Source organism: Globicephala melas, chromosome 7 (genome assembly GCF_963455315.2).
Source record: "Globicephala melas chromosome 7, mGloMel1.2, whole genome shotgun sequence".
Classification (NCBI taxonomy): Eukaryota; Metazoa; Chordata; class Mammalia; order Artiodactyla; family Delphinidae; genus Globicephala; species Globicephala melas.
Window position 1 is genome coordinate 7,620,360 of NC_083320.1, and position 26,094 is coordinate 7,646,453.

Below are 26,094 nucleotides of genomic sequence, written 5' to 3' on the forward strand. Positions count from 1 at the left end.
TGATTTTTGGCATGTCCTGTTAATGAAGAAAGGCCCAAACGTCTTCAATAAGGCCAAGGGGTCTCAAGAGGAAGTCGGCAGAGGGCCTGCAGACCCCATCTCCAAGGAGACAGCAGAGATGCCAGTGGGAAGCTAAGGTCTCCCAGGTGCCTAGCCCTGTTCCTTGTCACGTGATATGATTGGGAGGGGATGCAATCTGGGGGCAAATGTGAACGCTCCTTGTTCAGGATGTCCATTCTGGCCCCAGACTGAAGACATCTATTACTCTAGTTCTCCTGGGGTCTCCAGCTGGACACCACCATATTGGTCTACTCTCCTAAGATTCTGTGAGCAAAGGTCCATGTCTGCTTTGGGGTGGTCACTCACAGCCTCAAGGGGCCATGACTGAGGGAAAGGGCCCTGATACTGATAACAATTTTCCTACCTCTGGCCTCACTATTCTTCAGCCACACAGTTGCTAATGTGATTTTCTATCTTAGTCAAAGAATGTGATGTCACTTCTCTACTTGACCTCAGGATGAAACCCAAGCTCCTTAGCCTGCCGCCCCAGGCCTCTCTTTGCAACTTCATCTCTTGTCTCCCCCTGCAGCTCAGACCCCAGCAATTCCAAACTACATACTGTTCCTTGGAAGTTCCATGCTTTTTCTAGCCTCTGCCTGGAATGCCCTCTCCACCTACTTTTGTCTACCTAGAAATTTTCTACTCAAAATTTGAAACACTGCTCAAAAATCAATTGCTTTGTGAAGGCTTTCTGACTCTTGCAGAAGATCCTCTTCCACCACCAATCCAGGCAGGTACAACTTCTCTCTCCTCTGTGATGCGTCCTCACCTCGGAGCACTTCTGTAACTACAAGTAGGCCAGTGTGTAGTAATTGTTACATGCCCGCCTCCCCTGGCTTCTCCAGGGCAAGATCAGCACCTGTCTCATCTTTATAGACCAGGCACCTGGCACACAGCCGGTACTCAATAAATGCCAACTGGATGAAGACTGGTGGCACTTTAGTAACAGAAAAGGAAAGGGGCTTAAAGGGTGCTAAGTCTTCTTATGCATGTCTCGGGGCCAGAATCAAAGTTGGGTGAGGACAGAGCTTAAAAGCTGTCATGGAAAACAAGGACACTGATGATAGGACACTGCCTTTCTAAGCGTTCTGGATTCGGGCTTAGGAGAACTGAGAGAAACTGATCATTTAGGTAAATTGCCCAAGGCAGCTGGGTGGGGGTACCAACAGGACTAAAATCTTATGTTAGCCTCAGAGAGCAGAAACATCTGCTAAAGCCACAGCGGGTGAGCTGGCCAAGTTCAGCAACAGGTTAGCCAGGACAGCCCTGTGACCAGCGGAAAGGGCCACAGAGGGGGAGAGATCAATTATCTAGGCGAAAAGGAACAGGAGGGAATAGCAACGACATGGGGGCTGTAACAGCTCAAGGCGGCCAGACGTCAACAACCCACTGGGGGTTCTCTAGTGCCAGGAGGGGCTGCAGGGACCCCTCCTGCCCCTTTCTGCCCAGGTCTTTGCTGGCTCCCAAACCTCCCTCACACCCTCAGTGCCCACTGGCTGTCAGAGCCCGAGACCTTGGGGAGTTTTGCTCCGGGTCTCTGAGGACTTTGAGGTTTTAACAATAAGGTACACTCAGCTAGCTCCCCACTCACATGCTGAAACAACTTAAAGGAAGGAGATAATCCATTTGCCAGCCAACATCTCTGTTTAAAGAGTTTTCTTTTTCATATCAACCCTTCCATGAATTCCAAATTTGATCAACTCTTTGCTACACAGTTTGACATTAACAAAACATCAACACTCTGACAACATGCTGGGGTCATAAAGGAACATCTTAAAACTCTTTGGACGCCACATTAAGACGGGCTTCCAATCCCAATCTTTGATCTCTATTATAAAGCAGTACCAATAAAATATCGTAGAGATTTATGGGCAAACTTTCATTTGAGCTGTTTCACACCTAAAATAACACGAGTGCTTGGGCCAATAGGCAGAAAATTTAGGTTTAGGTTTCAGCTGTTTACGTTTTCTCTTACTTTTAAAACTTATTCACTTATTTTTTAAAAATTACCTTAAATTTAACAATTACATTGTATTTTCCTCTCAGAGAAGATAGCTTGGAAATGTTAACTGGCTAGATGTCGTGTCCTTCTGAGGACAGGCCTAAATGCAGGCAGACAGCTGTCCCCTATCCTGACAGCTATCTACCTTTTGTCAAAAAGAAAGAGTGTTTTTCCACAGGATTTAAATGGACAATATATAAATTTATCTTTTCTCCTGAGTACACCCTATTGTTAATAAGAGTAACCAAATACGTATTAGTTTGAGTAAAATCCCAACAAAAAGAATTTCATTTAAAAGACAGTATGATGATTGTAAAGCAATTATACGCCAATAAAGATGTTAAAAAATACATAAATAAAAGACAGTATGATGGTATTTGGACAGTAAGATGGTATTTCGACCCAAGATCTGTTTCACTGTATACTGTACTAATCTATGGGATAATTTCCCAAGTCAAGCTTAGATTGTAATTCTGACATCAGACACTTACAAGTCAGTGACATTGAATGAAAAGAAACTGGTGCCACATTCCCTGTAGATGGGAACTCAACCGGCATCCCCACCCCCATCCCCCGACACACACACTCCCGCCCTCATCTGATGAAGTTGGGAGAAATGATTCCGCCAAACAAGACAGAACCCGGAGGAGGGGAAAGCAGCTCATCCAGCTTTCAAGAAGACTTTTACAGGCAAAGTAAAGTGCAAACAGCAGAAAAGTTCCTGGACACTGTCCTTTAAGAAACACAAATGAGTAGTAAGAAAGGTCAGAGTAGTGGTTCAAAGGAATCAGAATGCACAGCTGCTGCTGCCCAAGGCTGTGGGCTGGCGCCATTCACTCGTGCCAAGCTGGGGGCAGTGCCGGGCAGCAGGAGCCTGGAGCCGCTCGGGAGCATAGGGGCCCTTCCTCCACTCAGCTCCCCATTTCCAGAGCTTAAGAGTCCCAACTCTGCATTCCCAAAGAGAAATTCTAGAACTATGACAATCACGAAACCAAAGGAAGGAGAAGAGCAAAGGAAACAGGCTTACTTATTTAACCCAATTTTATTTTTCTCATTTTCTGAATTTGAAACGTAATTCCTGGCTATAAAAGGAGAGTGCGGAGCTAGATAAGAGAAAGCCACCTGCTCTGAAGAGAAACCTCGAATTGTGCCGAAACTTTCTTAAATATTTGAATCTGTATGGGGAGAACGCTTCACATTTATTCACTTTATGTGGTCTGCTTGCTACTTCTATTGCTCTTCCCATTATAACGTTACAGTTTTTGTAGATAAAAGGGATTTTAAAGTCTTATCCCCCTTCCCTAAGAGGCCCTGGGCCAAAGGCTGGATTTAGCCAACTGCATTTTGGGGCAGGAGGTGTGGATGGGATGTCTCCAACCTGAGGTTATGTGAAGCGTAGTCAGTGTACAAATATCAGAGCTGTGCTCTCTGGAGGGCCAAGCTATGAGTGAGGTACCTATGAGTACTATGAGGGCCAAGCTATGAGTGAGGATTTTGATGTGGCTCCTTTGCCTGATGAGGCTGGTTATATATACTGAAAGGAGCCAGAGTGGAGGAAAAGTCACTCCCCAAAAAGCTTCAAAATAAAAACATATTTTTATTTAAGTATTATACATACACACACACACACACACACACACACACGTCATAAAGGAAAAGCTTGATGCATTCTCACAAACTGAACACTGGTGTCATCAGTGCCCAGATCAAGAATCATTAGAAGTTCCCCTACCAGATGGGCCCTTCCCGCCCCCCCCCCATCCTGACTTCTAGCTTTGCTTGTTTTGGAACTTTATATAAATGGACTCATACAGTGTTTACTCTTGTGTCTGGTTTCCTTCACCATTATGTTTGTGTGTGGAGCTGTCATTTCTTCATTCTCGTTGTATTGCATCCCACTGAGTGAACATACCACAAATTATTTGTTCATCCTATAGCTGACGGTATTGAATAGCTTCTAGTTTTTTGGCTACTTTGCATAGTGTTGCAATGAACATTCTTACACATTCCTTTTGTAACACATGCATGCATTTCTGTTAGGTATATACCCAGAAGCAGAAATGCTGGGCCACAAAGTGTGTACATACATTCACCTTTAAAAGACACTGCCTGTCTTACTATGTTCAGACTGCTATAATAAAACTATCATAGACTGGGTGGTTTAAACAACACACACTTATTTCTCAGTGTTCTGGGGTTTGGAAATCAAGGTGATGGCAGATTCAGTGTCTAGAGAGGGCCCGTTTCCTGGTTCACAGATGGTGCCTTCCTGCAGTATCCTCACATGGTGATGAGAGTGCTCTCTGGGGTCTCTTTTATATGGGCACTAATCCCATTCATGAGGGCTCCACCCTTGACCTAATCACCTCCCAAAGGCCCTGCCTCCTAAGATCATCACATTAGGGGTTAGGATTTCAAGATATGAATTTGAGGGGGACACAAACATTCAGCCCATAACACTATCAAACAGTTTTCCAAAGTGGTTGTACCAATTTGCCTTCCCCACAGCAGTGAGAGTTCCCACTATTCCACATCCTCGTGGATACTTGGTGTTATCTGTCTTTATTTAAAAAAAATATTTGTTTGTTTGTTTGGCTGTGCTGGGTCTTAGTTGCAGCACGCGGGAACTTTGTTGCCGCATGTGGGATCTTTTTTTTTTTTAGTTGCGGCATGTGGGATCTTTAGCTGCAGCATGCAGGATCTTTTAGTTGCAGCATGCAGGATCTTTTTGTTTTGTTTTGTTTTTAGTCATGGCATGTGGGATCTACTTCCCTGACCAGGGATTGAACCCAGGCCCCCTGCATTAGGAGCATGGAGTCTTAACCACTGGACCACCAGGGAAGTCCCTAAATGTCTTTATTTTAGCTATCCTGTGGGTTGTGCAGACTTCTGAGGTGGGAGCTGGGTTCTCTTTCTCACACCTTTCCTAGTAGAGTAAATGCCAATTAGCTGTGACATTCCCAGGTATCGCAAGCTAGAAGATACTTGGGCTCCCTGCCTCAGGCTGTCCATCAAGTGTTGGTAAGGTGGATACAATGTGGAGGAGCAGACATAGTTGGCAGGAAGCCACTGAGGGGGGTGAAGTTGGCAGGCCAGGGATTCAGTGACCGTTGGCACTTCCAAAGACCCAGAGTATTGGTACTAACAGACTGTTTGTGTGTACTGAAGAGGACAGTCAAACAGCATCTTCCATATGAATGTCTTATGAGACCCAGGCTTGACTGACATAGTCCTTATTCCCATTCTTGGCCTATCAGAAATGCAAGATCCTCCTAAGTAACTCATGGTTCCTTAGGTACTCGCTGGCTACGCCATGCTATGGAAGCTCAGAAGTTGAGGCTACAGTTACTATGAATGAGGATATTAAACAAATGAGTGGAGACAACTGTGGACAAGGAATGCCATCAGTAGAAAGGGGTGTAACAGTAACAATAATTCTTCTAGTCCCAGGTTAACAGGTCTTGTCTGGTTGTGAGTGAAGGTTAGGTGGATATGAACTTGAAAAATGTTGAACAGGCCCTGCAAAAATATAAACACAAACTAAAGGCCAGCACTGTCCATATGGATAACAATGGAATGGTGATGGCTCCAGCTTCACGGCCATGGGAGGGGAGGTTAGGGAGGAAGCCTCATGTGCTGATGTTCAGTGATATGTGTGGGTAACACGTTTGTGCTGCATTCCCTTAAGCCATGTATATCCGCCCACAGCTTGGGCACAGGTGCCGTAGACATTGTGAGGGATGGGGGTCAAACAGAAGTTCTTAACGCAGCATTTAGGTTTGAACAGGTCACAGAGGCCAGATAGGGGCATAGTTGCTCTGAAACAAGCTAAGTCATTGGGGTAGATGACTGCTCAGATGAGGATAAAGCTTTCCATTCTTATTGAGAGATGACTGAAAGTTCTGGACCTTTTAGGTATCACTGTGCACAGAGGTCACCTATCACTGGTAACACCCTGTTAATTATAACTGGGTTTGGATGATCATGCAGCTTCTGACCCAGAATTTCACAGCTTAATAATCAACTCCATCTCCCTCTCCTCCTGTATTCTCATTTCTGGAATGGCCGAAAATACCTACACGGTGGTTCTGAGCACCCAGTGTAAATGGCAGGCAAAGCTGAACCCCTGAAGAAAGCAGATGTCCAATTCTCGGGGAGCAGGTGGAGCTCTAGGGTTTTGATTACATGTTCTAGGCTGCAGTGATCCAGAAAGTACTGTTATGGGGCAGGGGAGAGGAGGTGCTAGGTTTCCCTGGGGAGGGCCTCCACTGGATTGAACAGATGATAGCTCTGGCTCCCATTTGGGACAATGCACATCAGAGCCAGCACTCTCTGGAGAGGGAGTAGAGGCTTCCAGACAGGACAACCTCCACCATGGGGTTGAGGACATCACTGTCAACCAATGGCTGACCAAGATGGTGGAGCCAAACTTGGGCCAGAGGCCACAGGATCCCCAGCCCCTAAAGGACATGGCTGCAGTCAAGGCCTAGAAGAGTCCCATTCTCCCCCTGCCTTTAAAATAAAAAAATAAAAAAAAAAAGACTTTATTTATTTAGAGCTGTTTTAGGTTTACAGCAAAATTGAGCAGAAGTTACAGAGATTTCCTATATCCCCCCCCGCCCCCCACCCCATGCACAGTCCCATTATCAACATTCCTACCAGAGTGGTCCATTTGTTATAACTAATGAATCTGCACTGACATATCATTATCACCCGAAGTCCATAGTTTACATTAGGGGTCATTCTTGGTGTTTCACATTCTATGAATTTGGACAAATGTATAATGAGAAGTACCTACCATTATAGTACCATAGAGAGTAGTTTCACTTCCTAAAAATCCTCTGTGCTCTACTTACTCATCCCTCCCTCTCTGCTAGTCCCTGGCGGTTGCTGATCTCTTCACTGCCTTCATAATTTTCACTTTTCTAGAAAGTCATATAGTTGGGATCTTACAGTATGTAGCCTTTGAAGATTGGCTTCTTTCACTTAATAATTTATATTTAAGGTTCCTATGGAGGAACCATGTCTTTTCATGGCTTGATAGTTGGTTTCTTTTTAGTGCCAAATAATATTCCATTGTTTGGATGTACCACAGTTTATCCATTCACCTACTGATGGACATTTTGGAGGTTGCTTCCAAATTTTAGAAAATAAGAATAAAGCTGGGCTTCCCTGGTGGCGCAGTAGTTGACAGTCCACCTGCCGATGCAGGGGACATGAGTTCGTGCCCCAGTCCGGGAAGATCCCACATGCCGTGGAGCGGCTGGGCCCATGAGCTGTGGCCGCTGAGCCTGCGCGTCCGGAGCCTGTGCTCCGCAACGGGAGAGGCCACAACAGTGAGAGGCCTGCGTACCGCAAAAAAAAAAAAAAAAAAAAAAAAAAGAATAAAGCTGTTATAAACACCCATGTGCAGATTTTTGCATGGACATACATTTTGAACTCCTTCGGGGTGAAAACAAAGAGTGCAATTACTAGATCATATGGTAAAAATATGTTTAGTTTTATAAGAAACTGCCAAACTCTCTTCCAAACTGGCTGCACCATTTTGCATTGTCATAAGCAATGAATGCGTTCCAGTTGCTCCACATCTTTACCAGCATTTGGTGCTGTCAGTGTTCTGGACTTTGGCCAGTCTAATAGGAGTGTAGTAGCATCATTACTATTTTAGTTTACATTCCTCTAATGACATATGATGTGGAGCATCTTTGCATACGTTTATTTGCCATCTGTATACCTTCTTTGGTGAAATATCTATTAAGGTCTTTTGCCTGTTCTCAAATGGGTTGCTCATTTCTTTATTGTTGAATTTTAAGAGTACTCTGTACATTTTGGCTCATAGTCCTTTATCAGATGTGTCTTTTGCAAATTTCCCCAAGTCTATGGCTTATCTTTTCATTCTCTTGACAGTGTCTTTTGCAGAGCATAAATTTTTAATTTTAATTAAGTCCAGATTATCAATTCTTTCTTTCATAGATTGTGCCTTTGGTGTTGTATCTAAAAGGTCATTGCTGGACTTCCCTGGTGGCGCAGTGGTTAAGAATCGCCTGCCAATGCAGGGGACACGGGTTCGATCCCTGGTCTGGGAAGATCCCACATGCCGTGGAGCAGCTAAGCCCATGCGCCACAACTACTGAGCCCACGCACCACAACTACTGAAGCTTGCCCACCCTAGAGCCCGTGCGCTGCAACTACTGAGCCCATGTGCTGCAACTACTGAAGCCCTCATGCCTAGAGCCCGTGCTCTGCAACAAGAGAAGCCACTGCAATGAGAAGCCCGCACACCGCAATGAAGAGTAGCCCCTGCTTGCCACAACTAGAGAAAGCCTGCACGCTGCGATGAAGACCCAATGCAGCCAAAAATAAGTAAACGTAAAATAAATAAATAAATAAATAAATAAATAGTCATTGCCAAACCAAGGGCATCTAAAATTTCTCCAATGTTATCTTCTAGGAGTTTTATAGTTTTACATTTCACATTGAGGTCTGTGATTCGTTTTGAGTTAATTTTTGTCTCTTCCCTTCTGAGAGGTTAGTTATTGGGGTGGACAGGTTGGAAACGTGAGAGGAACTTGGTAAATGCTAGAAATCCTAGGAACTTTTGGACTGTCCTGGAAGACTTCTGTTCTAGAACTGCCAACACCTTTGTGGGCACCACATAGGCACTTTGCTGGAAATGGAGTCCAGGGATTCTAGAACATACCCCTCCTGAGGCCGGCATGAAGACTGCTGGTGTAAGTGGTCCAGGACCATGTATGTAAGTGGGGGAGTAATGGATCTGTACAAGGCAGGGTTGGGGAAATGAATGATGATTCCACTGTGCAGCAACCCTTCTGTTCAGTAGAGATTCTGTGCTTTTATTGCTAGCAGACGGCTGGGCCACTCAAAGGCCAAATGACATGGTCTGTTGGACCTGGCAGAGGTATGTATGGAAGTCCATCTTCCACATGTCACACATGCCGCCAGGTATGGCTGAGGTGCCAGGAGTCCTAATACTGTGCCTCAGAGGACAGCAACAGAAGGTCTTGGGTTTATGGAATGGGTGAAAACCTTAGATGATGGCCGTGTTGAAGCTGTGGTAGTTCTGGCAGAAGTGGGCTCCACAGGCAAGAGGGAGAGGCTAAGAAACCCTTGACAGAAGTTGGTGCCTCTATTTGTAGAGAGCCTTGGTTTCAGACTTGGAATGAAATTATGCCGTAACAGTTGGGTGAACTTACAAGCCTTGGGCCCCAGGCCAATCATGCATTTGGAATATGGTTCCTCTGTCTTTGTGTCTGAATAGACCCCTGGCAGATGGTATATTCCAGGAAATGATGTGATGGGGAGGTGGTAGGTATGGCGGTGGTGCCACAGGGTCATCCAGGAGAACCGATGTGAAGTAGTCAGTGACCGTTTTCAGATCTCTAGCTAGGAAAAGAAAACAGCCCAGGAGAACACTGCCTCTTAAAAAGATCTGCTACCACCCTTAGCATTGCCAAGATGACACTAGTCTTTCCCTACGGCCATGGCCCAGTCATAAAAGCATGGAGTCAGGTTCCTGGGACTCTAGGGGTGGGGCGTTTTCAGAGTGAGCAGCACACAGACCCCCTCAGTGGCCTCCTTGCCAGGGTCTAGACAGCACGTCCACAAAAGGGCCAGTGCATACCGGAAACCAGCAGGAAGCGGGGATGCGTGTGCTCAGGAGCATGAGCTTCCCAAGCCCCTGTTTGGAAGGGGTGGAAGTGAAGAGAGGCCAGCGATAACTAAGAGCAGGGGAATGCTGTCCTGCAGATGTGTCTCAGTGCTGTGCCAAGATCTGCAGGTTCATAAAGGTCAGGGGCTCGGAGAACCGCCTTTCCAGGGCCTCTCCAGGATCCCTATGCTGCTGGTGTTCTCAAACCTACAGCCTGGCACCCCACGAGATACTTCCATCCGGAGCAGGCAGCAGGCTGAATTTTCCCAGAAGTTAGAGAGGGAGGACCCCAAAGTACAGTGGCCTCCCAGGACATGCTGCGAGTGAGGGCAGTGCTCAGAGCCTGGCTTTTCCTCTGCCAGCTGTGTGGGCACACAGGCGTGCTGGCAGTGGGAGCTGCCAATCAGAGCAGGCAGTGGAGGGAGACTGGGTAGCTGTCTCCTTTCTCTAGGTGATGACGTTTGGAAGTTCCCAGAATGGAGCAGGTTTGGCACCTGGGCTGCTTTCTCGCCCCTGAGAGACGGGGCCAGGTGGAGGGCTCCCAGCTGCCAGAAGGCCATGGGATACGTGGGTAGACGGAGGGGATACAGCCCTCACCTAAGTGCAGTCAAAGTGCAAACATCAGAAGTCATGTCCAAGGGCATGGGAGGAGGGAAGGGTCAAGCCAGTTGTATGTAGCAATCCAAAACTGGATCACCGGGTTCAAGGAAGTTAGGAGGTGAAAGTCATGATACAGTCAGTGATGTAAGATGAGCCAAATGAGCAGATGAACAGACTGTCAAATGGAGGCGGGAGAAGCCTGGAGAGGAATTCATGAGCTTCAGTGGGGGAATAACTCAGGTGTGGTCTTTTATTCACCACCAGGCCTAGGGCAGTGCCTGGCGCTCATCATTAAGTACTTGTCAAAGGAGGTCTAGAGAGACTCGGTGACTTACCAAGAGAGGCAACATCAGGACTAAGAGGAAAAGCCCAGACTTGGCTCCCTTTGCTTCTGCACCTCTGGGATGTACCAGGTTACCTTGTAAGGGGCAGGTCAAGAGCAGATCAGCCCCCACTCTTTACACCAGAGTTCGAAACTTTTTCTTAAAAGGCCACTAGTAAATTTTCATTCCATTCTCCTACAGTAGTGTGACGTCACCTCAGACATTACGTAAATGAACGGGTGTGACTGTATGGCAATAAGACTTTACAAAAACTGTGACCGGTGTGGGCCGAGTTTGCTGAGCCCCACTTTGGAACAACAGTTTGAAAGTCCCTCGTTTCTTTCTGAAGCTGACCAGTTGTCTGAGCTACTTACATGGCAGGGCCAGTCTGAAGGCCTGAGATGAGTGCCTGTGTCCTGCCTTGAGAACGCCTCAGTCTGGCTCCTCTTGGACATACAAGGGCCTAACGGGAAAACATACAATAACCGAGGGCAAACACTTTTCCGGGGAAAACCATTTTTTAAAGATTTCATTAGATGTGAGAAAAGATGTTCAGACAAGATTGCTGTCCCTCATGGATGTTTTTAAGGAGAAACAAACAAGCAAACAAAGGAAGATGATTAAATAGAAGCACATCTTTCAATCCAAGAAACTGGAAACTGATTTTTACCTTCTGAACCAAGTAGACACTTGTAGCTCTCTCAGCAGCCACTTTATCCAGACTGGATCCCTCAGGAACAAAGTAACTGACGTCAGCGATGTGAACTCCCACTTCAAAGTTGCCTGTAGATGCACAAGAAGGTTGATCAGCCTGGAATGGAAGGCAAGGGCAATCCCTCCTGGGAATCCATCCGGAGAAGGCATGTCCCTCCCAGAGGTCACAGGGCTTGGAGTACAGGCTGCCATTTTCAGGCTGGCCCGGTGCGCCACCTATCCACTGCGGTGTGCGCTATATTTACTTTCCTCATTGTACTGCCAACAGATGATGAGATTTTTATCCCATTAACCATTAACCATTTTTATCCCATTAATCATTTATCACATTAACCATTTTTACAAATGTTTACCATTTCTAAAGGCTTCTTGTCTTTGAGTAAACATCAGTAGACTTGTAAAAGAAGACTCATTTTGGATGACGAACAAATCCTTACAGCTCACTAGAAGGAGTTAATGCCTAAATCCTGCAGCCCCTGCCCCTGAAAGCACTGCCCTTCCTGTCTACCCCGGCCACAGCCTTTCCTCGGCCCCATGGCTGGCCTTCCTACCTTGATTCCACCCCCTCCCACTTAGCCCTCCACACTGTTGCTAACACCCCTCTCGTACCCATGGGTCTGCTGATGTCGCTCCTTAGCCTGTAACTCGTGCCCTTGCCCGGGCTCGCCTCAGTCCACCTCGCCAGCCTTATGGCTCATCCTCCACATCCTCTCCATGCAGCTGTCATGGGAAACTGCTTTCCATTCCCAGAACGTATCTTACCTCATCCCATTCAGATGCTTGCTTGGCTCATGCTTTTTCTTACGCTTGGGATAATAATCACAACAGGATCTGCCCATCAAAATCCTTCCTACCTTATAAGGGTCAACTGAAAGAGAATCCCAGGACAAGAAGAGATTCTCTGCCCTCTGTTAAAGCACCTAATCCATAACTGAAGATGCTTCTCGTCGTCTTCTCTTCAGAGCTTTCATCACTAACAGATATCACAGCACATCTTTATTGGCTCATGTGTTTACTGTCTGCCCCTACAGTGCAGGCTCCAGTAAGGCAGGGCCTTTTGTGTCAAGTCCACTGTTGTAGGCCCAGTGCCTAGAAGAATGCCTGACACACCATAGGCACTCAATGTTTGTTGAGTGAACGAATCAACAATTTGTTTGCCTACTGTGGTAAAAGACCTACTTTTTTTCCATTTTAGAATTGCCCTTTCCCTTCCTGGTGGAGTTGTTTTTTCAACAGACCCCGTCTTCTCTCTGAGTTCTACCAGAGACATGGTCAGATGACTCAGGCTGGTAGAATCATACCTAAAGTGGGCTTGGGGGCTGGTTAGGTTATACATTTAAGATCTCCTCTTGAACATCCCATCAATCATCTATCAGATGGAGTATATGTGATTATATGCACACAAAAATGCATATAATGGACAGAATATGGAAAAGAGTACACATGTGAAATGGCATATAGTTTGCAGAGGGGAAGCATAATGGGCAGACAGAAGCACACTGATGACACAAGCACAAAGGTGAACCTGCTGACAATTTAAGTATGTGCTTGATGGAATTCCGTTATACTCCATTCCTGTTCATAGTGATTGGTCTAGGCACAGGCATGTGACTCAAGTATCAAGAGATCTATTCTGAGCCTGTTTTCAGGGATTGATACAGGCTTCAGAAAAGAGGGTCTCTCTCCCAGGACCCTAGACAATAAGTCTGGAGCTGCCAAGGAAACATTTTTGCCACATAATCATGCGAATATAGAAAATAATAGGTCTAAGAAATAAAGGGAGGAACATGATGACCTCATTTGAACTCCAGGATCCAGCTGAACTTGAATTCTCACTAAAAGAATCCTGACTGATTCCCAAGTTGACTCAGAAAGAGTTACTGACACGTCACCACTCTTTCCTCTGGTTACCTGGATAATCAGTCTTAAGGTATCTCACATTTTAGCCTCAAATTTTGTAGCCATTTATTGTCCTCCTATTCCTTCTTCACTGGGAGATGATTCTTCCCTGTTTTTAAAATGGAAAAATGTTTAAACTTGGGGCGGTTAAAATAAAAGGTTCAGGGATGGAAAAGAATTTAAGATTCCCCACTCTCATCTGTCTCACACTCCTACAGGGCAGCATTGGGTTTCTCCACCCAGTCCTGTAACACTAATACATTAGGGAAAACCCAAGTCCATCTAAGAAATACTGGCTGCTATGGGATAACAGAATAGACTTATTTCCCACAGAGGAGAGGGCTGTCTGGAAAGCTGAGGAAAACCAGCGTGGCTCAAAGTTCAGCTGCCTCATCATGTGAGCCATGCAGCTGTGTTGCTGGGTCACTGGGAGCAGTGAAACCTGCCCCGCAATGATCGAGGAACTCAACCCTAACAGAATTCGGCCAAGCGTCTCAGACGGCTCAACAACTCCCAGTTTTGATATTACAAGTATCTAAAGCCAACACTTGGAGAAGGTAAAATAAAGTGTCTTCTTCTGAAGTCAGAATTATCATGCACGAGCCCAACAGGTAAATATTGACCAAAGGACAAGAGAAGGATTATTACATCATGATATAAACCATAATTTTAAATTCAGTCTGTGTGTTGTTACTACACATGAACTTTCTGTCCTTAGTCAAAATTGACAAACTGACAAAGAGTTCATTACAGGAGATAAAACATGAAGGGGGCCAATCCAAACATATTTGAGAGGCTTAAATTTCAGAATTCCCAGAAGAGCCTCTAAAACCAGCAAAGAGAAGCGCTCTTATTCTCTCCTTCGGACCTTTTTTATGGAAACCCTAAGTAAATATTTTATTACATATATTTACATAATGTGAACTTGCGGAACTCCTGAGGTAGTGGCACTGAAGTTTTTATTCTATGAAAGAGAAAATATAAATCCAAAAGGTTATGTAGTAAACGCTGCCAAAACACCCAGGACCCGTTTGATGTTTGAAATGCGCTGTGTCTGCCATAGAAAATTATACTTCGAACATTTACATTAAAAAATATTCATCTACTGGGGTTAAGGTGAGTCCTGTGAGTTCTGAAGAGCTGGGGAAGCACAGGAAGGAAGAGTCCTCAAGGCCGGCCATGTCTGGCTCACTGTGCACAGGGCCCACAAACTTAAATACATGCAAATGTTCCTCTTTTTTTCTTTTTTTTTTTTTTTAATTAATTAATTTTCTTGGCCACGTTGGGTCTTTGTTGCTGCGCGCAGGCTTTCTCTAGTTGCGGTGAGAGGGGGCTACTCTTCATTGCAGTACGCAGACTTCTCATTGCGGGGGCTTCTCTTATCGCGGAGCACAGGCTCTAGGCGCAAGGGCTTTAGTTGCAGCATGCGGGCTCAGTAGTTGCGGCACGCAGGCCCTAGAGCACACAAGCTTCAGCAGTTGCGGCGCGTGGGTTCAGTAGCTGTGGCTCACGGGCTCTAGAGCGCAGGCTCAGTAGTTGTGGCGCACGGGCTTAGTTGCTCCGCGGCATGTGGGATCTTCCCAGACCAGGGATTGATCCCGTGTCCCCTGCGCCACCAGGGAAGTCCGCAAATGCTCCTGTGAATGAACTTGAGTGGACACCAGAACTGCTTCATCCAATTAAAGCACTAATAGGACGTAAACAGGGGCTTAAGAACCATCTCTTCTAAGCCAGCCTCCCAATCAGCTCAGCCCCATTTCAACTATGTCCCTGCCAGGTGGCCCTTGACATACCCCCGGCGAGGGGTCGGGCTTGAAGCTACTTGCTCTACTTCTGAAGGGCTCTGTTCGTGGGAAAGTGCTTCCTTACGTGGATCCACGATGCCTGGAAACGGAAGCACTAGATTACTCTAGCACTGGGCATCCATAAGAGGACCCCTCTGTTTAAGGCACTCACAGTCTAATGGGGTTGGCAGATACACCAGTGTGGTGATAATGTGGTATTACCAGTGCTATGACAGAGGAAGGGTGCAAAACCTCATTCTGTGGGAGCAAGTTGAGCTGAAATCTGTTTTTACTTCAGTGAGAACATGTGAAAGTGTTTTGTAATCTACAACAACAACATGAACGTAATTTTGACAATAATGATGATAAAAATGATAAGGATAGCAGTAGTGACCATTTATTTAACATCTCTTTTGTGCCAGGGGCTCCACACACATTAATGTACCTTTGACAAGAGCCATATAAACCGTGTTTCACAAATGAATCATCTGAGGCTCAGAGAGGCTCCATGTCACTTGTCCAAGGTTACCTCGCTAGTATGCAGTAAACCCTGGATTCAAAACCAGGTCAGACTCAGAGCCTCTGTTCCTTTTATTACCACCCCCTGCCCCCCAACCACTGTCATGGTAACTCCAGGACAAGATAATACAACCCAATTTTTCATCTCAGTGGGTCACAGCTAGAAATCCCTCCCTATCTTTTACGATTCAATAGAAGCCACATTCTTGGCTATGAATTCAGAAGTTCTGTCAGAGACTTCTCCCAGCCCTGTTCCCAGCCACATCCTGGTTCCCACTGCCAATCTCTTTAGCCACTCGTAACAGGGACTCATTACAGAACAACCACTAAGCCGTCAACTCTAGTTCTATTTAATTATAACTCCTTAAGATCTAACAATTCCTTTCTACATTTCTTGTTTACAGTCATCTCTACCTGGTGGCAGAGTGACTGTCCTAAGTACATGAAAGGGTCAAGGCTATTACAGGTGGGAAAGTATCAGGCTTCCCTTACCAGGAGTGAGACCAGGGCCTTCCAGACTTCGGTCACTTGAGTTCACCTTTACCCACTGCTGAGATTGGACTGTGGTGACAGAGGCTCTTCTTGACCCAGTAGGGGCACCCCTTTTAATCCAGAATATAGGGTAACAGCGTTGCTAAATATACCTCATTTAGCAAAAGCAAAAAATAATTGCTTCTGTTCAGGTCCCTAATGTCGAAACCTTTTTAGGCGTGTCTTGGCCTGACCTTCAGAGAACATCTGGGGCCCGGTGATTTCTCCCTCCTCTGGCTCCAGGCCCCACTCTGGGTGCCTGCCCCTTCCCAGGCTCCTCTTCCTCTCCTTGCACCTTACATGCTGGCATGCCCGGCTGCCTTCTCTTCCAACCCTACCCTTTCCCCCTGGGCTGTCTCATCCACTCCCAGGAGTTCAGGCAGCAACTCTCTGCTTTAGGCTCCTCTGTCGGTGCCGTCAGCCCAGACCTCTCTGAGCTCCAGACTGACGTACACAAGGGTCTACTGGGAACTGCCACTTAGCTGTCCCCTAGGCACCTCAGCCTCACGCCTCCAAGAGTCCCCACCTCCAGCAAAACCATTTCTCTTCCTGTGTTCTCCGTCCCAGGAAATGGGATCACCTCCACTAAACCAAAAAAGGCGCCGCGACTGCCCCAAACTGAAACACCCCAGGTTTGTCTTGGCCTGTGTTGACCCATCACTGAACTCCCCTCCCAAACATCTCTGAAATCTGCTCATCTCTCTTCTCCCCACATCACCACTTTAGTCAGGGCCACCACTGCTTCTCTCAAGGACCATCTAACAACCTGTGTGTGGCTCTCCCGCCATTTCTCAAACCCGTTTTCCACACTGAGGGTAGTGCTCTCTCCAAAATACAAGTCCCCTTGTCACTCCACTGCCTAAACCCTGTGGGGCCCTCACTGCCCCGGGCACGCAGCCCAGACCCAGCTTCCAAGGCCTTACTGGGCTGGCTTCTGCCACCGTTCCAGCCCCTCCGGCTTGTTTCTCCCACCGCTGCCCCCCCCCCCCCGCCGCACACTGTGCTCTATCACTGCTTCACAAAGAAGTAATGACAAAATTCTTTACCACGTGGGTCTGCCCTGGGCACGTTCAACTTTCCTGGCCCCAAGCCCTTAAGTGCCAGAAACTGTAACAGAACTTCTTAAGCTGCTCAAACCCATCAGGCTCCACACTCTTCTCCCTCAGGGTGTTTTTCCCGATTCTCTTCCTGACGACCTCCACCAGTTCTGCAGAGCACTGTGTAAAGCCCACGCCCTCTGGCAGGCTTTCCCCGATGACCTAGACCAGGCTCCCCCCTCCCGACTTCTGTGTCTTCCTACGGCGTCTGACACCCTCCCTGCAGCCCTCCCCCGACCCCAACCCCCCACCACTCACTGCAAGGGGGTCCTGAGGTAGGTACCCCCTCCCCACCCCCCGTAAGGGGGAAGTATGAAGGGCGGCGGAAAGCCTGAGCGCACAGCTGGTATATGACATTTACTGAATGAATAAGAAAATAAAAACATAGGGTAGATTTGTTGCCACTCCGGGTTGAAAGGGCTTGTAAACCCTGCCTGGTCTAACTGTAGAGTTAGATCCCCATACCTCCCCACACCGGGTCTTCCCAGAGTGTGTCCAACTTTCGCTTGCACACCTGACGTGCCTGAGAAACCACTACTCGCTAGTATAGTCCACTCCACCCTCAGACAGCAACGACAATGTAAAAAAAAGTCTCCCCCGTAGAGCCAAAACACATCTTCCTAGAGTTCCCACTTGGTGGCCCAGTTCTACCCCATGGGGCCGCCCAGAACAAGCCCATCTCCTCAGGGGATAGCAGTCTGGCTTCGAGAAATGAGTGAAGTGGCAGATCTCTTCCAGCAGGGCAGGCTCTACTTTGGGGATAGCACCAGCTTTGAATGTTTACATAGTTAGCACGTAGCCCCCTGGATCTTCTCTCCTTTGGGCTAAGTAGCCATGTGGCTTGGCTGTGAGTCACTATTGTAATCCTCAACATCCTCCTCCCAAACATGCTCCTAATAACCACCTACATTCACTCAATTAGCCACTCAACACATACTTATTAGGCTCCTACTATGTGGCAGGTACTTTTTTTTCTAGGCCCTGGAGACATACAAGTAAACAAGACTGACAAGCTCCCTTCTCCTGTGGAGCTTACATTCTCGTGGGGAGAGAAAGACAATAAGCAAACAAATAAATGATAAGATTACTTACCATAGTAGAAAGGACTTTGAAGAAAATAAAACAGGGTTAGGGGACTTCCCTGGTGGTCCAGTGGTTAAGCATCTGCCTTCCAATGCAGGGGACGCAGGTTCGATCCCTGGTCGGGGAACTAAGATCCCACGTGCCGTGGAGCAACTAAGCCCATGCCCTACAACCGGAGAGCCAGTGTGCCGCAACTACTGAGCCCACGTGCCACAACTAGAGGGAAGCCCACATGCTGCAACGAAGAGCCCGCGTGCCACAACAAAAGATCCCGCATGCTGCAACAAAGATCCCATGTGCTGCAACTAAGACCCGATGCAGGCAAATAAATAAATATTAACAAATAATAATAATAAAAAAAATTTTTTTAAAAAAAACATAAAACAGGTGAGGTGATGAGAATGCCTGGGACCTACCTCGGATTTAGTTTGGAAAGGTCTCTCTGAGGAAATAGACTGAGACCTGTGTATACAAAAAGGATGTCACATGATGACATGGGGGAGAGCATCCCGGGCAGGAGAACAACCAGAGCAGAGGTTTGAAGGTAGGAGCAAGCTGGGTGCATCTAAGGAACAGAAGATTGGAAAGGAGAGAACTGGAAGCTAAGAGGCTAGTGAGGTAGATGGTGGCCCAACAAGAGATGCTCTGATGGGCCTGGACGAAGCATTTAGATTTTATTTCAAGTACAGTGGGAAACCACTGGGGAGTTTTAAGCAGAGAAATGACATTAGCTGAATATACCACATTCACTTCCTCATGCTGTCAGTGCCTCATCCTGCACACACTGGACTGAAAACAGCCTGAAGAAGACCACGATCTCTCAGGAATGGCACCGACAGGCAAACCAAGTCAAGCAATCCTTCAGTGACGTAATACGTTTGGTAAACAAAGGTAGATGATGAAAAGAAGCATGACCTACTAGACACACTGACACATGCAACAGATATTGGGCTGCCTGACCCACAGACTGCTTTCTATCCAGTCTGCATGACGGGAACATGCTGCTCTTGCTTGGGTCACCCTCTTGACCTTGTGGCCAGTTTTCCCAACAACGTGAGTCTTAAAAGAGTGAGAAAACAGCGTTCTGAGAGCTCAGAAAGGGTAATACAACCAAGAGGATTGAGAGCAAGGGACTTCCTGCTGTCCAGACATCCCCAGCAAGGAGGGGCCTCATGTAGGGCACCACATCCAGCCAGAATGCAGGTCCTGACCTTATTTTGATCCCACTGAATTTTAGAGACAGACTCCATCGCTGAGAAGCAATTGGGCTTGGATCACCTTGTGGTCACACAACAAACTCCATCTTTTAGTTGGGGTAAGCAAATTCCCTTTGACTTTGGTGGAAACACTGATTGGACTGCCAGGTAAGAGGGACACCTCAAACTCTGATGTCTTCCAGTTCTGTGTGGTATTTGGTTATGTAATCAAATGCAAAAGTTGACCACTGGTACAGCAAGCCATGGCAGAAGTCCATGGCCATGACGTGGTGATGGTTTGAGAATATTTCAAAAGCTTAAAAGGGGTCAATGTAAAAAATTCTGGGACAAGTAAATCTGAATGCATTGTAAGGTCCCCAGGCTTGAGAAGGGGGTTGTACAAGATGATTTCTTAGGTTCTCCTGAGGCCAGGATTTGAAGAGCCTGTGGACTGGTTTTTTTTTTGTATTTTCTTTTTGCCACCCAGCAAAGGGTTAATGAGGAGCGTTAGTTACAAACTCCTTAACTGGTGACCTCACCTTCTGGAACCAAGCAGCTTAGAGAACCTTTTTCCTTCATTATTACAAAGGGCTCTATCAATCTGCAAGTACTCAACTAAACTGCCCACACAGCAATTTTTGTCATGTTCAATCTAATTCTCAGGAATCTAAGTTTAAATTTATATGAACAGCATGGAAGAGGAACACCCAGGTAGTAAATTCCACTTTTCCCCTTCCAAATGATTTGAGCGATGGCCTCCTTCATTAACAGGAAAGGAATGAGGAGCTGAACATGTGAGGCTGGCACACCCAACGTCTGGGAACTTCCAGGAGCGGGGAAAGCCCAGGTCAGCCGGTCAGACCTGCGACAGGGAGCCGAGCACCGGCTCATGAGAAGTTCTGAGTGCAGGAGGGCAGGCGTTTGATCCTTCCTCATTGCCAAAAGAGAGTGAAGTCAGAAGGGCCGAGAAGGACCTTCGAAGGCAGTTACGAAGTTAGCAGGTCCACGTAAGGGCTGGGAGTGGGGCGTGGGGTACGTGGGATGTGACTGGGGTGGACTGGCCATGGCTTCAGGGTTGACGGGGCTGCAAGAGGGAAACAAGGGGTTTCATTATACTGTTCTGTCTGTTTTTGTGCATGTTCAACATTCTCTATCCAAAAATTTAAAAAAAAAAGGTTTGTAGAGGTTGAAGTCAGGAAAGAAAAAAGTTGAAAAAGTAAAAATCCAGTTAAGTAAAAACTAGCTACAAGTTTTAAAAGAAAGACAAGCCAACAGAGGCAGGAGAGGGTCACCACTTACGAAGAACAGAATTAAAATGTCCCCAGTGATGATCTCTGGAGGCTGAGGATATGGGGACTGTTCCTTTCTACATCATACACATTTGTAATGTTTCCAGCTTTCAAAGGCTGCAGAAAGGAATAAAGATAAAAAGTATAAAATAAAAAATGTAAACTGGCTTAAAAATGACTGGAAAGAAATATATCAAGCTGGTAACAATGGTCTTCTCTGAGTGGTAGGATTGTAACTTTCTCTTTCTGCTTATATATAAATTCTAATTTTTATATCATAAATGGGTTACTTGTTTCACTGTTTTGGGTTTTTTAAAATAAAGAAACACCAACAAAGTGCTGTGTTCCCCCTCAGCACCCACCCTATCCCTGATGCCCCACCACACAGCAAGAGAAAAGCACCACTGGCCACCCCAGGCAGTAGGCAGCAAAGAGCAGGTAGCAGCTCATCGGCCACCTGTCCCGGAGGATAACGGCAGCTCAACACTTTGCAGGCAAGTTCTATGAAGGTGAGCTCAGTAAATGAAGTAGCAGGAACTGGTCATACCCCACGTCTGCTGAATAGGAAACCACTATTTCCATGTCAGAAATGTGACTCCAGTTTGTAGCAGCCTGAGGCTTCTGCCACCACTTTAGAGGTTCAGTGCGTATGGTCACCATGAGGAACCTATTTCTCTTGCCTGCAGGAGCGCAGCGAGGCTTGCAGGATTCCAGCAGACTGGCTTCCCAAAGATGTAAGTTTGAAAACCAAATTTCAGCATGTTTTCACACTCAACTGTGGATTTCTCTATTTTTAAAAAGCCTCTCTATTAACAAAACAATTACTAGACTCTTAAAAGCCAAATTTAAAAGAGGTGTACAGTTTTCAAATAGAAACATCTATGCGTATTTAAATGCCTATTCACAAAATGTTAACTTATGAACAACTGCTTAATCCAATCCCAAACTCCCTTTCAGCTAAAATTAAAGCAACTTTCATAGTTACCTTGAATTCTGAGATGTAAAAGCTTCTAAAAGCTTTATATCCTGGTGACAAAACCCCTTAGTGGCTTTTCTCTCATTCTGGGCAAGTCTGTTTGGGTTTGTTATTTTTTCACCATACCTAATCAGCTCTTTTGGGATCTAATTACTCAGTTTCATTAATTAATCTCTTTGCATTAAGGAGAAACTTTTCTAATTCCCTAAAGCTTCACAAAAGTTAAGCAAAAATTATATCCATAACTTATGCACATTCATGATATGAATCCACCATACTGGTTCTCCCACAACAATAGCGTACCAACTGCCTGCTTGTTAGAGCACTTCATCTGTGTTAATTCACTCTATGCTCCCAATACTATGACACAGATTTCTTTCTACAGATGAGGAAACTGAGGCCCAGGCAGGTCAGACTCCCAAAACTAAGCTCTTAACCCTTACTTTATGGGATGTGCCTGCCCCTTAGTGCCAGGTACTTGACTAACTTATAATTGCTTCTTTCTCAACTCCTGTAGGCTATGAGCACTCTCAATGTAACATTTAAAAAGGATTATACGGTGACTTTGCAGAACACACATTTTAAGACCGTGTATGGGAACAACACATATTCACCGAAATAAAAACCCTGTCACACACTCCTGTAACAAATGGTCACTTTCTATTTTTAAATTATCCATGTATCAATTGCGGTTATGACTCAGTTTTCATATAAAATATCCTGAACTGCTAAATTTTCTAGGTAACTAAATGCCAATCCTTTAATCATCAATTGTTCATAGTTTTAGTACTTCTGGATGGAAATCCTCTATAAATGTATTACATACTTCCTTTTCTTAATAGCAGTATATAATTCAATATTAATAACTTAGTGGCACTAAAATGAACATTTCTTTTGCATTTTGCAATAGATGCTGGTGTGGCACAGTAGGGCAAAGAGTGTGTCCTCAGGACACACTCTCAAATCTACTTGTCACCTCCATCACTAAAATGGAGTAAAGACTCTTCAGATGCAAAACCTCCTGGCCAATTATAACAACAGTTATCACTGATTAGACCTGGCAAATGGAAGATATTCAACTATTTCTTGATTAAATGAATCAGCTTCACATAAGTTTTATGGAGTAGGTACTATTAATATTCATATTTTACAGATGAAAACATTCAGGCTCAGAGAGGTTAGACAATTTGCCCGATGTCACACAGTAAACATCAGAGCTAGGATTAGAGCACTGTTGGACTCCCGTATCAGTGTTCTTAACTATCATGCCATAGGGCCACACGGTACAGCCTTCTCCTATGGGGTTTTTATCATTCCACAGTTATCAGTATCCCTTGGCTTTTGGTTTCATAGCAGCTTGAGATTTCATTCATATACAATTCACTCAAAGTGTACAATCCAATGGTTTTTAGTGTATTCAGAGCTGCACAACCAACACCATAATCAATTTTAGAACATTTCATCACCCTAAGAGAAACTCCATATCTGTCTGTAGTCACTCCCTATTTCTCCCCAACCTTCCTAACCACAGGCAACCACTAATCTATTTTCTGTCTGTGTAGATGTGTCTATTCTGGACACCTCATTTGAATGGAATCTTATGATACGTGTACAGTCTTTTGTGATTGTCTTTCACCTAGCATAATGTTTTCCAGGTCCTTCATGTTGTAGCCTGCATCAGTACTTCATTTCCTTCCATGGCTGAATATATTTCATAGACATTTGGGTTGTTTCCACTTTTGGGGTACTCCTTCGCTCTTTAAAATAAACTTTTTTATTGAGGCATAAAATACATAAAGTATACAAACCTTAAGCATGCAGTTCAGTGAATTTTTATAAAGTGAACACCCCCCTCTCCCACCAGTTCAAGAAATAGAACATAATCAGAATTCCAGAAGCTTCTCTTGTGCCTCCTCAGTCTCTATACTCACCAAAGATAACTGCTTTTTCTGACCTCTGTAATCTATAACCATAGGTCAGTTCTGCCTCTCTTTGCACTTTACATAAATGGATTAGTACAGTATGTATTTTGTGTGTGTGTATCTGGCTTCTTTTGCTCAATGTGTTTTTTTTTTTTGTGGTACGCAGGCCTCTCACTATTGTGGCCTCTCCCGTTGCGGAGCACAGGCTCCGGACGCACAGGCTCAGCGGCCATGGCTCACGGGCCCAGCCGCTCCGCGGCACGTGGGATCTTCCCAGACCGGGGCACGAACCCGTGTCCCCTGCATCGGCAGGCAGACTCCCAACCAGTGCGCCACCAGGGAAGCCTGCTCAATGTGTTTTTGAGATTCATCCATGTTGTGTCTGAATTTACTCTGTACCATTGCTGTGGAGTATTCCATTGTAAGAGTATAGCACAATTTATCCATTTTGTTGTTGATAGAGACTTGGGTTGTTTTTAGTTTTCCCTATTATGAATAATGCTGTTATGAGCATTCTTCTACATATGTACTCCTTTCTGTTGGGTATTTATCTAAGAATGAAACTGCTGGGTCATGGAGTATGAATCTATTCAGCTCTATTACATACTGTACAACAGTTTTTCAAAGTAGATGTACCTGACTTTTCCCTTAGTCAGTGTATGAGAGTTCTAATTGCTCCATATCCCCACTACATTTGGTATTGTCAATTTAAAAATTTTTTAGCTATTCTTATAGGAACATAGCAATATCTTACTGTGGTTTTAATTTCCATTTTCCCTGTGGACTAATGATATTAAGCATTTTTCATATGTTTTTGGCAGTTGGCTATCTTCTTTAGTAAAGTGCTTGTTCAGCTCTACATATTCTCAATAAGAGTCTTTTGCTGGAGATATATATATATATAAAACAAATATCTTCTCTTTCTCTATGACTTGCCTTTTCACTATCTTAATGGTGTCTTTCGATGAACAGTTCTTAAATTTAATGAAATATAATTTATCACTCTTTTCCTTTAAGGTTAATGCTTTTTGTGTCCCACTTAAGAAATCTTTGCTAAGGTCATGAGTTTATTTTTCTATGTTATGTTCTAGAGAAGTGTTAACACTTCTGGAAGTATTAATGTTTTACCTTTCACACTATGAGCCACATGCAACTGATTTCTATGTATGGCGTGAAGTAGGAGTCAAAGTTCATGTTTTTTTTCCATATGGATATTCAATTGATCCAGCACCAGTGACAAACCCCTCCTTTCCTTACTACACTGCAGTGACACCTTTGTTGGAAACCAGGTGATCATACACGTGTGGGTCCATTTCTCGATTCTCTATTCTGTTCCCACTTTGACTTTTGAACAGCAATTAAATATTTATCATTTCAGCATAAGCTTACTAAAATTCCATATCAATTTTAATCTTTCCATTTTTATATTAATAATAATTTTCAGTGAGCACTTACTTTTTGTCTGGCCCAGTTCTAAGTACCAAGAATTATCTCATTTAATCTTCCAGGCAATTTAAAATTAGCCGTTATTATCCCTGTTTTACAGGGTGGGAAATGTGAGGCCTAGAGAGGTTAATTCTTACCTCCAGAATATGGGCTGTGCTCTTCTTATTTTGTTGTCACACTATCTACTTTTGTGGAAAAGCATCAGGAGCATATGCAACTTTAGGCATTTATTGCTAATACCTTTAAAGCTAGGTTGTGTTTTTGCAACAATAGGCACAAATGGAGCTTTGCTCCCTTAGCTTTTCATATACTCAGTATTTTGGAACTGCCAGACACCTGAGAAACTGTCTAGTCCAAACACATATATAGCTGGGGAAAGAGATTTTCAGAGAAATCACAGACATGCCCAAACTTACATGATGCAGTAGAGGCAAACATGAGACAAGAACCCAGCTCTGCTCCTATTCCAGTGCTCTTTCTGGGACCACAACTGCCTCTCATCACGCAATGAGTGTGTTGGATCACTGAGGCTTCTTAGCTGGCTTCCAGGTTTACCTTGGTGCCAGATACTTGAGGATGCCTGAGTGGTGGGTGCCAGATTATCTTGGCTTTAATAAGCAAGGAAACTGGAACCAATCAGCAGAGCTGGAAGCAGATGACCAGGCCATAGTCCAAATTTGGTTTAACAAGGTGCACTGAGACATCCATGAAAAAAAGAGAATTTCCAAAGCCCAGACCCCACAGGAATCAGGCTAGCAAGATTTGAATGGAACATAGGAATAAGACTTAGAGGGGTGGGGCTGTGTCTCCACTTAATCTTTCCATTTCGATTCTGTGTCCTCAAAACAGGAACTCATTGGCAAGCATCCCAGAAGCCCATTTCGATGCCAGAGGCTTCGCATGACTGTTCAGTTACTTGGATTTTTTGAGTCAAGGTACGATTCAGTAAAAAATGACCATACAACAAGGACAGTTAAAACTGTT

General features: G+C 45.1%; 1 protein-coding gene across 2 annotated transcripts in view; it reads right to left on the bottom strand.

Annotated features, from left to right (window-relative positions):
- The window catches only part of DIS3L2 (DIS3 like 3'-5' exoribonuclease 2), a 373,784-nt gene that overhangs the window by 104,179 nt on the left and 243,511 nt on the right, over positions 1 to 26,094 (bottom strand). For both annotated transcript variants that reach the window (XM_060301735.2, XM_030872348.3), the window contains exon 11: positions 11,325 to 11,437. In XM_060301735.2, coding sequence (XP_060157718.1) covers positions 11,325 to 11,437 — 113 coding nt within the window. The remainder of the gene's footprint in view (positions 1 to 11,324; positions 11,438 to 26,094) is intronic.